Consider the following 13230-nt stretch of genomic DNA (forward strand, 5'->3'; position numbering starts at 1 on the left):
ATCATGAATACGACACAGCTGCTGACCAATCAGAATTGAGGAATGGAACTAACCGTTTTATAAATATATATATATATATATATATATATATATATATATATATATATATATATATATATATATATATATATATAATCATTATAATTGTTTGTTGTATTTTTGATCCTAGTAATATACATATAAAAATGAAATTAGTCATTTCACAATCAATTTTAGATTTTTCATGCATATTTTTAAAAATATTTTTCACTGACCTAAAGATTTTGCACAGTAAAAAAAAATAACATTTTCTTCTGTGTATTTTGGAGTTTGTTGTTAAACTAGCAATGCTGTCCAATGGGACAGGGATTATTGATGCAACCAGCACCCAAGCGACTCAATAATCCTTTCAGAGAAGAAAGAGAAAAGCAAAGGTACAAAGATACACACACCTGTTCTTCCAAAAGAGGAGTGACAGAAAAAAATAAAAAATCAGGCCACTCCAGGCACAAGCTGCAACTCCTATTAATATTTACACATCAATCTCCAGCTCTCTAGCCTCCCAAAAACCTGTCCATATTTATACATGAGAGAAAACAGGTATTTTATGCAGCAATATCACGTTTAGAAAAAATAAATAAATGAATATAAAAACAGAGGACCAGAGCTGTTACTCACATGTGATTTCATCTATACAAACTCCGGCCGATCTAAATTGACAGAAGCGTGTAGCAGTTCCCTGAAAAACGGAAAAAGAAAAAAAAAAGCTTTAGTGTCTGTGAACAAATATAATAAGCACATAACATAATGCTCCCCGAAATGCCACATGAGTGTTGCTTCCTCTCTGCAGCTGTTGAGTGAAAAACCATTAATGGCACACAAGGCCGCGCAGCAGCCTGGAGTAACCTGTCATTTCACACAATGTTTACTTGCTGAGTCATAAGAGGAAGATTTTCTCCAACAGCTGAAGCATATATAGTACTTCAAAATCAGCTGAGGCATGCTCACATAAAATACCAGATGTACTGGGAACTGAAAAGGTCAATGCTATTGGAAGATAATTATTATTACAGAGTCTGGGAGCATTCGTTCTTATTGTGTGTCACTTTCATTTTTGCTTTTTTCTTGTTCATAACTGTGTTCAAAATGAGCTGAAAAGCTAAAACTGGCTGTTTAATGTTAGGTTCCAAATGTGACAACTATTCAAAAGTTTGGGATCTGTAAAATAAATAAATAAAATAAGTATCTTATTATCATCAAGGCTACATTTATTTGATCAGAATACAGTTTACTGTAATTATTGTGAAATATTACAATTTACAATAAATGTTTTCTGTTTTCAGTATATTTAAAAATGCAATTTCTTTCTGTGACGCAAAGCTGAATTTTTAGCATCAGTACTCCATTCTTTAGCGTCACACGATCCTTCAAAAATATTCTAACATGCGGATTTGCTGCTCAAGAAACATTTCTTATTATTATCAATGTTGAAAATAGTTAAGCTGGTTCATATTTTTGTAGAAGCCGTGATACTTTTGTCAGGATTCTCTGATAAAAAATATTAAAATAACAGAAATAGACATCTTTTGTGACATTCTAAAAGTTGGTAGCCTATCCTCATTTTTTTATTTTTTATTTAATGCATCCTTGCTGAATAAAAGAGGGGAAAAAACAGTCTATTCAGTGATCTGTTAAGAAATAAAGACAAACAATACAACACGCAGTCATTTCAAATAGTCCAGTCTCATTAAATATGTATATTTTAAAACAACACTGCCTCCCTCTGGTCATTCTAATTAGTAGTTTCCAATAATAAGGGGAAAAGAAATAGGCTACCCTAATTTAAATACGACCAATAACAGGATTAACTGCATATGCAAATTAATTAACTAGATTACTTTAGGCAGGGTGAAGCGTGAAATATGACCCACTGTGTCCCACAGTTTTGGAACGAGATGAGCTCATTAATGTGTTATTTGCTTTTTGTGACTTTGATTACCTCTCGAATGGTGTCTGCAAATGAGTCCTCGACGCTGAAAATGAAGGTAGCCTATTTGATTTTCAGTGTAGCGAAATGGCGAATCCATATTTTGATTTTGTCACGCATGCAGCCTAATTAAAATGATTGTTCGGTCACCGAAGGTCAGTTCTTGTAATATTACGGGCGTTTGGCGCAATGAGCTGGGCTCGACGATCCGACTGAAAGCAGAAGGGTCAGAGGTCAGAGGTGTGTATCAGACCGCGGTGGAGAGCACGCACGGCGCCGCCGGTTTACACCGCACTGCACGGATCATCGGGATGGCTGGTAATGGAACACAACCTACCGTTTCGTTCTCCGTGCTGTGGGAAAAAGGTAAAATACACTTAACTGGAAACTTGTTTTATATTTTTAGAACTTATTAATGTTACCACACTTCTTTTCAACAATACTTCCCTAGTTAGGGAAGACCTGTGTGTGAATGTAACACTGTTTGCTCTGTATGCCTCAGACTTTGATACACTATTTACATCTGAATACCTGCCACAAATTAATTGTGTAGTAATTTAGAATGTATCCTAGTACTGTTTAAATAAATACGAAGAGACCCCAAACAAGATATTTGTTTGGTTGTCATATTTCAGTGGGCAGATGTCACCAATGTACAGTTGTGGCCAAAAGTTTTGAGAATTACATAAATATTGGAAAAATGGCGCGCATCTGGGTAACTGACCAAATCGTGATGCAAGAGCAAACCCTCTAAATTTGAGGAAAACATTCCACGATTTTTCTCCATATAGCAGACTTTTATGGTGGCCAACGGTTTGAAGGTCCAGATTGCTGTCAATGAAGCTTCAAAGGGCTCTACACGATCTCAGCCGAGGAATTTTCTAAAAAAAAAACATAATGTATATACTTTTTAACCACAAATGCTCATCTTGCACTAGCTCTGCGTCTTCATGCGTCCATGCATGATTCTGTAATGTGTGAGGTTGGGCTAGTGCAAGATGAGGATTTGATTTATTTATGGAATAAATACATATTTATTGTTTTAAGAAAATGACCGATCGTTTCACTAGACAAGACCCTTATTCCTCGGTTGGGATCATGTAGAGCCCTTTAAAGCTGCAATGAAACAGCAATTTGGACCTTCAACCCATTGGCCACTACAGAAGTCCACTATACAAAAATCCTGGAATGTTTTCCTCAATTTCTTTTTGACTGAAGAAAGTAAGACATTAACATCTTTGACATGGGGAGTGAGTAAATTATCAGGTAATTTTTATTCTTGAAGTGAACTAATTCTTTAATGTCTGTTATTTTAAGTCTATGTACAGCATGAAATATGCATGTGCAAATATGCTCATTTTAATGTGGTTTCACACATTTTTGTCAGCTGTTAATGAAATAAAAAATGCTGTTAATATAACGGGCTTAATATGTAAGAATATATAAAGATTCGTGTTATTGTTTGTTTTCAAAATACCTCCCCATTTACTTTTTAAATCTAATTTGGTCAGCGCTGAATCTGTTTTCCATTAGTTTCTAATTAGTTACAACAATCACTGATATGAAAACATGCCAGCCAGTGGTAAATTAATGGTAGTTTTGTGTTGCATTAGAAAAGTTAAATTAATCGTGCAAAGTTTTGCCCTATAGCTTTGACACATTGAGTTCAGTTGAAAATTCCACCTCTTTTGTAGAATGTCCCTGGTGATACCCTTTAGAAAAATTTACCATGGTAACCAAACTGCTAAATTACCTTGCTTTTTTATTACTTAAGAAGTGTGGTTACTTTTAAATAGACATCAATGGAGAAAGCTTTTTGACAGCATTATAATGTAGCTACTGCATCTACCAGCAGAGTTTAAGGAATCAACACAGTTTCTCACTTCTTGCTAGTAACTGTGGCAATTTTATTTTGTATTTATTAATCTGGTCACCTCTGTATAATTATTTGTTGGGTTTGCTATAATTATGTGACAACAATTTCTGTTTATCTGCAGGTTCATGTTCTGCTTGGGTCGGTCAGTGTTTTATCTTGCATGATGGCGCACAAGTGCTGAAAACATTGTGGATGTTGCGCAGTGTAGCTGACAACCTGGCAGGTGACTGGGAAAGTACCAGGTAATCCGTGCTTAAATGCAAGGTTTTATTGGAAGTGTCTGTTGAATGTCTGATTCCATGTCCCCTTTTTGTATTCCAGGTTGGGAGAAGATCTTTTTTTCAAGACCTGAATTTCAAATTAACTATAATAAATTCAATGTCACTTAAATTCCTTGATGTTGATTTTTTTTTTTTTTTTTTTTTAAGGAGCTTGGGCTTGTAGTGTTTAAACCTGCTGAGACATTTAAAAAGCCTTGTATAAAACCCTCAAGCTTAATAAAAGACAGAACAAAAAAAGAAACCACTAAATGGTTTGTGACAGTCTTTATGCAGCTGATATTTTTTTCAATTCCAGGCTGGCACTACTTGTTTGAGCTTTTAATGCATCTATTCTAAGCATTGCTGGATGTAAAATTCCTTTTAAATGTGATTTTACTTCATATTAGCTTGCAGAGATGACTATATAAGTAAACCGTTATTATTTTAATTTCCTTACAGGAATAGTTATCCTAAAAATCTACATTTGCTGAACAGCCCATCCAAGATGTAGATGAGTTACTAATGGATCCTCTGCAGTGAATGGGTGGTGTCAGAATGAGAGTCCAAACGGCTGATAAAAGTGTAAAATAATCCAAAATGCTTCCAGAACAAAAAATTACAGATAATGTACTCACCCCTTTGTCATACAAGAAATTCATGTCTTTCTTCAGTCATAAAGATTTTTTTTTTTTTTTAGGAAAACATATAGGATTTTCTTCATATAATGGACTTATATGGTCCCCTGAGTTTGAACTTCCAAAATGCAGTTTAAAAGTGGCTTCAAACGATCCCAAATGCGGTTGTAAACTATCCCAGCCGAGGAAGAAAGGTCTTAATTTGCAAAACGATCTGTTATTTTCATAAAAAAAAAAAAAAACAATTTAAATACTTTTTAACCTCAGACGCTCATCTTGCGTTCCCTGAACTCTGTATAGTCTAAGTTAAGACAGTTAGGGTATGTCGTATTTTCTCCCTCAACTTCAAAAATCATTTCAAAACTATCCTACTCTCCTAAAAATAAAGGTGCTTCATAATGCCATAGAAGAACATTTTGTCTAAAGGGTTCCATAAAGAACTTTTTCATGTGAAGAAGCTTTCTGTTTCACAAAAGCTTTCTTTGTGGTGAAAGAAGGTTTTTCAGACTATGTAAAGGTAAGAAAGAGATGGTGTGTTTTTTTTTTTTTTTTTTTTTTTTTTTTTTTTTTTTTAAAAGAACCTTTTACTGAATGTTTCTTTGTGGAACCAAATATGGTTCTTCTATAGCATAGCTGTGAAGAACCTTTTAAAGCATTTTTATTTTTAAGAGTGAATATCGCTTTTTTTTTTTTTTTTTTTTTTTTTTTTTTTTTGTTCTGGAAGTGAACTTCTCTTTTAATGATGGATTTGTTTCTTACAAACATCTTTTTACTTCACATGATATTAATTGATGAATTGAAGTTATGTGGATTAGATTGTGGATTATTGTGATTTAAAAAAAAAATGTATTACCAGTTTGAACTGAACTCTGACGGCACCCATTTACGGCAGCAAGTGATGCAAAATTTCTCCCAAATCTGTTGTGATGTAGAGACCGTCTTTTCTAAATCTTACATAAGCTGAGCCCGAGCACATTTCCAGCCTTTTTTTATTTTTATTTTTGGATGAGCCTTTTTTTTTTTTTTTTTTTTTTTTTTTAAGTGCAACTCCTGCACTCTTAAGCACCCCGACCAGCTCCAGCAATGTGGTGGTGATTCTAGTGTTTCAAAAATGGAATTAAAAATGCAGCACCAAACAGAATTGAGAAATTGGTTTCTCGAGCACCGGCTCCCTTCGGCCACCCAAACCTCCAACTTATCTGCAGGTAGTTTTGTGCAGTTTAAATTATGCATGGTCTTGTCATGGCAGTTACAAATGCTGCTTGGAGATGGGAAAACTAGGTGAAAAAAAAATCATCCAGTTTACACAGTGGGAGAATATACAATGACTTCTACTACTGTTCGGTTTTTCCAACCTTTCTCCACAGGCCACCTTCTCCTAACTGATCTAACCAGAGCTGGGCAACCCACCCAGAACCTTCAACTTCAGCATTTGAGAAGGTTATATAAGCTATTTTATTGAGAAAAAATTTCTCCCCTTTTTTTTTTTTTTTTTTTATCTTATATGTAAGTGCATTGTGGTTTGACAGTTTTGCTCTTAATGGATGATTCCATAAGCGTAATATTCACAATTGCATTACTTTATGCATGTTTAGACAGTGTGATAATGAGGATCCAGTTACTTTAATGGCCTAATGAACTCATTTCTACACACCTTTGGTTCTGTCTCTTTCACATGAATGGTTCTGCAGCCTATTAGTCAAGAGCTGTAAGGCCTTCGGTGTTGCACATGGCTTAAAACAGCTATCACCATATTCCCATTGAGAACGGCGTGCTTAGGGTGATGCGCTCTGATGGATCTGGGCCGAAACCATTGCTATATATACCCACAAAATAGGCAGATTTTAAACTGCAGTTAGTATGTAAAAGTCTCTTAGTTGAATAAGTCCCAAAAAGGGGCCTAATGTAGCCAATTAATCACTGTATTCTTCAGGCAAGAGACTTCATGAGCATATTAAGTACATAGGTTCTTTGGTGGCTGGTTATAGATGAGATATGCCAGATATTAAGGCACACGCATTAAATTTCAGTAGAATCTTATTGTGCTTATCAGTAGGGTATGCTAAATAAACTATCTGGTAGGGCAAGAATGGTTCGTAAAATGTTTTCTTTAAATAATTACATGAGCTAAGTCACAAATCTTGTTGCACATCCGAGCTCAAGTAAACCACTGGGTAAGATCATCTATAATAAATCTATAGCCAAGGGTATGTACACAAACAAGATAAAATTAAAGTTTTTTTTTTTTTGTGTGTGTGTGTGTGTGTGCGGTAAAACTCCAATGAGTTAACTCGTAACATTTGAGGAATCCGATTGCCTTAAACCATTTAAGTTTAAAAAACAATTTTGTGAGTGTAAACTTATTCCACTTGAGTCCACAAAAAGAGAACTTTTCTTCATATTAAATTATCTCCCGCTATATTAATCTTGTGCCCAAACACAAAATAACACTTAATTTCAACATTTACTCTCCTATAATAATCTGAAGCAAGCCATGCTGGGAAAATGAAATCTGCCACAACTCATTCAGTTCTGTTTTTATATTATCAGTTATTGAGTTCTTTTTTACTAAGTACACTTAATTTCAGTAGTAATTGCATAAAATTATCTGGTTTTATTTGGCAAAGTTGACTGTTACAGTGTATTATTGCTATAAATATTACAATTTGAGCTGGTTATTTTAACACCTTGTCATGACCAATATTAAGATTCAATATTTAAGTGTAAAAGGATGAATCTTAAAAAGGATAGTTCACCCAAAAATGTAAATTGTCATTAATTACTTACCCTCATGTTGCTCCAAACCCGTAAGACCTTCGTTCATCTTTGGAGCACAAATTAAGATATTTTTGATGAAATCCGATAGCTTTCTGACCCTGCATAGACAGCATTGCAACTGACACATTTAAAGGGATAGTTCAGCCAAAAATGAAAATTTGATGTTTATTTGCTTATCCCCAGGGCATCCAAGATGTAGGTGACTTTGTTTCCTCAGCAGAACACAAACAAAGATTTTTAACGAAAACCGGTGCAGTCTGCCAGCCAAATAATAGAGGTGGATGGGCACCAAACCTTTAAAAGTAAACAAAAACATACGGCGTTTGCGTATTCTACGCCAGAGCGCGTTCACATGTCACGAGCCGGATGCAAAAGTTGCGCTCAGGACAGATGGACGTGGCTGTGTATCAAAGGTAAAAAATTATATAAATACTGTTCAGTTTCTCACAAAAACCGATCGTTTCGTGTCTTAGGACATTAATGTATCATCACGAGCCGCAGGGTGTAATTTGGATTTGTCTGTGCATGTTTTTGTTTACTTTTAAAGGTTTGGTGCCCATCCATTCATATTATTTGGCTGCCAGACTGCACTGGTTTTCATTAAAAATCTTCGTTTGTGTTCTGCTGAGGAAACAAAGTCACCTACATCTTGGATGCCCTCGGGGTAAGCAGATACACATCAAATTTTCATTTTTGGGTGAACTATCCCTTTAAGGCAGTAAGGTAGTAAGGACATTGTTAAAATAGTCCATGTGACATCAGTGATTCAACCATAATTTTATGAAGCCACAAGAATACTTTTTGGGCAAAAAGAAAACAAAGATAATGACTTTATTCAACAATTTCTTCTATTTTGTGTAAATCTCAGTCAGAACCAAGTGTGCCACACAAGCAATGAAAAGTGAAGCCAAAATGTTTTGATTGACCACAGGTGGCTGCTCCCAATATAGGTCATAAACCCCTTCCATGTAATCTAATTGGATGTGAGACAAACTAATCAAATTACACTTCAAATTATTTTTTTGACCACAGGTGGCTGCTCCCAATATAGGTCATAAACCCCTTCCATGTAATCTAATTGGATGTGAGACAAACTAATCAAATTACACTTCAAATTATTTTTTTCCAAAGATTTTTTAGGTAATTCTTATCATGGTGATGTATGTTCCAAGTGTTCGTTTTTCTAACAAGTTTGCTTTTTCTAAGTTATCTGATGATATAAAAATAGGCTCGTTTGAGATGCGCCTAGCCTCGCCTGAAATGTAGGAGTAGGCGGCTGCAGTGAAAGGAGGAGTGAAATAAGCGCAGTCAAGACGGACAGTTCTGAGCTCTGGAAGCGGAACAGATACCTACGAGATCAAAGGCGGATATCGCGTTATTCACACTCATGTGCTGTGGTGCTGATAAACATGATATAATTTCAGCTTTGTTGCTTTTATATAAAAATAAATATGATATAAGACACTCAAAGTGCTTGCTATTTAATTCCATACGAAATGCGTATTTATCATCCACTTTTTACTTTAATACAAATCTGTATTTTAGATTTTTATAGTAATATGACAACAATCACAAATCACACACAGAGATCGCACTGTCATAGTGTTTGGGAATATTCATGCATAATTTAAACACATAACCACATGATATTAAATTAAAAAATAAATCATTTTAGAAAAGAACGCAACATCACAGTTGTTTGAATCAATGAGCTTTAAGCTGTGACGTCAGCCAGTCGTTTCCCATGGTGCTTTTGGTCAGCGCAGTCGGTGGAGAGCACCTGCGCCCGACTGCGCAATCCGACAAGGCCGCCTCGCCGTCGCGAGAGTTTTTTGGCACACGTCAGCATGGTGTCAGAGCAAGTCGGACATAACTCGGACACTTTTCTAACCGGCATGCATCTTGCGTTGGTCACCGGTGATCGATTCTGCGCAGATTTTGCTCATCTCAAACAAGCCTAATGTAGTGTTGTGACACATGTGTGGCGGGAGGAGCAAACGACAGACACAGTGGGTGTGGCGTCAGGCCTCGGAGAGGCTTTTATTAAACAGAAAATGAAAGAAAACAAGTGTCCAAGGGGTTAAAAGTGTCCAAAATAAACAGGGGGTCTGGTGTCCTCGAGTGCTGGGGTTCCGTGAAGGAAGGGCAGTGTTCGATAGAGAAGGGTCCAAGAAAGGGGTGGAGTCCGGCGGCCGCACGCGCTCCCCACTCAGGTCCGGGGCGTGAGGGGTGGCGGCTTCCTCAGCGGCATCTTCCTCCTCCGACTACGCGGCACTTCTGGGGGATGAAACGGCCCGGCATCCTGGCCCGTCAGCCGTAACAGGTGCGGTCCTCGTCCGGACCGCGGGTCCGGCAGCACATCTTCCTGGCGGCGCTGGTTCCCTCTTCACCCCTTCCTGGACCTGCGAGGACACCAGCGTGCATGCACGAGGGAGAGACCGGTCTCCTGAGGAGAGGTGCGCTCGGCATTTAAACGGCGGCGGTGATGGGGCTTCATTCCATTCAGGTGCTCCAGCCCGGGATGTTTCCGCGCCCCTCCTCTCCCATACACTCCCACTCCTGTCGGGAGCCTGGAGAAGGGCGGTGAATAAGGGACGGTGGTGATGATAATTAGCGGGGAGGCAGCCGACTCATCACACATGATTGTGATCCTGCGATTGGGTCTGCGGGAGTCTGGGTGGGACTTTGAAACCACAGCCCCATCTCACGATCACTACTGCGCAAACTCTAGCTTTGACATAATTACATATTTCACAAGATGACAGCAGCCATACTGAGAATGTGGAGACACATTTTTTTTTTTTTTTTTACAGTCTATCTATGGTCAGAATGGCAACTGACACAGAAGAGAATAAATTGTTGAATAAAGCTATTTTAATTTTCTTTGCACACACAAAAAAAATGTTCATCCAAAGATGCAAATTTAACTTCTGCGCAAAACTGGAATATTGCATAAAACATTTGCGAAATAAAGCACTATTTACATCCAACGAGCCAAAGAGAACAAAATCGTCACTTCGTGATAAACTGGCACTAAACATCACTAAGAAAGGTAGGAGAAGCCACTGAATATAATCATTTTTATATCACTTGCGTCTCAGAGCGAGCAGATGAAATGCAGTCACTGCTTTCGGTGGAATTTTTGGGAATGCAGTTGTGTAAGACAATTATAAACAGAATAACAAAATTGCATTTCAAAAAAGTTTCTATGAGTGAAATAAGGCCCCGTTTACACGAAGGGAAGACGCAGATGTTTCCCTGCGGTTTGGCCTCTCATTTACACGAAACCCCCGTTTTTATCACAGAAAACGATTATTTCTAAAAACTCCGGCCAAAGTGGATAAATTTGAAAACGCCGTTTTCACCTTGTAGAGTGGACTGTGAAAACGGAGCTTTTGAAAACGATGACGCATATTTATAGTCATGTGTCGCATTTTGTACCAATAGATGTCTATGTTTACACCAGTAATTGTGTCTGTGCTATTCACTGTCACACTGCTGCTTAAGAGATTTACCTTGTACACTCTTCAGATTACAGTCCTAAAATGATGACAGAAAATTTACTCACAGTTGCTGTCCTGCAAAACATGACGACAACTGCTTTTCAGATAAAATATGAATGAGCGTGATATAGACGCGTCAGTGGATGATGAGATATTTCCGTAAATTATCCCGCCAGAAGAATTGTGTGAAAACTTATTACGTCTGTATAATTTTGGAGGCTTTACGCATGCGCAGTAAGGCGAATTTGATGTTTTCCTACGTTTCAGTGTGGATGAGAAACTTTAGGAAAACGCTTGGAAACGCCAGTGTGGACGGAGAGCGTTTTAAAATGAAAACTCTGTTTTCAAATGTATCCGGATTAATGTAAACGTAGCCTTAGTATTCGATCCCTTATCAATTAGCAAGATTTCTGGCTTCCAGGTGTCTTTTATTCAGGTAATGAGCTGAGATTAGGAGCACTCTCTTAAAGGGAGTGCTCCTAATCTCAGCTTGTTACCTGTATAAAAGACACCTGTCCACAGAAGCAAGCAATCAGTCGGATTCCAAACTCTCCACAATGGCCAAGACCAAAGAGCTGTCCAAGGATGTCAGGGACAAGATTGTAAATCTACACAATGCTGGAATGGGCTACAAGACCATCGGCAAGCAGCTTGGTTAGAAGGTGACAACAGTTGATGTGATTATTCACAAATGGAAAAAACACAAAATAACTGTCAATCTCCCTCGGTCAAATATGTAGTTTTAATGATCATGAGAATGTTGTGGAATCAGCCCAGAACTACACCGGAGGATCTTGCCAATGATCTCAAGGCATAGTCACCAAGAAAACAATTGGTAACACTACGCTATGAAGGACTGAAATCCTGCAGCGCCAGCAAGGTCCTCCTGCTCAAGAATCACATGTACAGGCCCGTCTGAAGTTTGCCAATAAACATCTAATGGTTCAGAGGAGAACTGGGTGAAAGTGTTGTGTTCAGATGAGACCAAAATCGAGCTCTTTGGCATCAACTCATCTCGCCATGTTTGGAGGAGGAGGAATGCTGCCTATGACCCCAAGAACACCATCCCCACCGTCAAACATGGAGGTGGGAACATTATGCTTTGGGGGAGTTTTTCTGCTAAGGGGACAGGACAACTACACCACATCAAAGGGATGATGGACAGTGCCATGTACCGTCAGGGCCAGGGCATTGAAAATGGGTCGTGGATGGGTATGACCCAAAACACACTGCCAAGTCAACAAAGGAGTGGCTCAAGAAGAAGCACATTAAGGTCCTGGAGTGGCCTAGCCAGTCTCCAGACCTTAATCCCATTTAAAATCTGTGGAGGGAGCTGAAGGTTCGAGTCGCCAAACGTCAGCCTTGAGATCTTAATGACTTGGAGAGGATCTGCAAAGAGGAGTGGGACAAAATCCCTCCTGAGATGGTGGCCAACTACAAAAAAATGTCTGACCTCTGTGATTGCCAACAAGGGTTTTGGCAACAAGGGTCATGGTTTACTCATTAAAATGCAAATCAATTTAAACTTTTTTGAAATGTGTTTTTCTTTTTTGGTTGTGATTCTGTCTCTCACTGTTCAAATAAACCTACCACTAAAATTATAGACTGATAATTTCTTTGTCAGTGAGCAAACATACAAAATGAGCAAGGGATCAAATTTTTTTTTCCCTCACTTTAAATTAGTATAGGATATTTAACTACAAATAGTAAATAGTATTAAATAGTAAATTAAAAAAAAATACTATTAGTAAATGAAGTATAAATATTAATATGTAATTTACTGTTTAATAAAATATACAATCATTTTTAACCAATATAACACCAAAATATTGTGCATCCATAGCTGGAGCTGTTGTTTTGTTGGAAAAGTTTGCACTGACCTTCATACACCCCTTTCACATTACTGTCCCTGTCAGAATCATCATTTCTTCTACACGGGCATTTGTAGTAGAAGTATTGACTTTTAAATGACAGCTCCGAGAAGGAGAGGTTTTGCTGAATGTGTTTGGAGATTATTGTTTGTAACCAGAGTGATTCATTCCACCACAGGAGTCATTTGACATTGTGACTCTGATTATCAGAGGAAGCACTTATTTTATATATAAGTACTGTGATTAAGGACAGGTGGATGCTTAAATAACAAGAACATTTCATTTTCCATTTTAAAAGGTGCCCAGTATTTTAAAATCGTCGAATTGAAAATGTCAAGAAA

The 13230-nt window shown here is 37.6% G+C and overlaps 1 protein-coding gene across 1 annotated transcript; it reads left to right on the plus strand.

The window, feature by feature from the left end:
• Positions 1-1934: 1934 nt before the first annotated feature.
• avd (avidin) lies at positions 1935-4194 on the plus strand. Its single transcript, XM_073829163.1, has 4 exons — positions 1935-2024; positions 2122-2332; positions 3964-4084; positions 4164-4194. The coding sequence occupies exons 1-4, from the start codon at positions 1935-1937 to the stop codon at positions 4192-4194; spliced, it is 453 nt and encodes a 150-aa protein (XP_073685264.1).
• Positions 4195-13230: the final 9036 nt, after the last annotated feature.

This window comes from Garra rufa, chromosome 23 (genome assembly GCF_049309525.1).
Source record: "Garra rufa chromosome 23, GarRuf1.0, whole genome shotgun sequence".
NCBI classification, from domain to species: domain Eukaryota; kingdom Metazoa; phylum Chordata; class Actinopteri; order Cypriniformes; family Cyprinidae; genus Garra; species Garra rufa.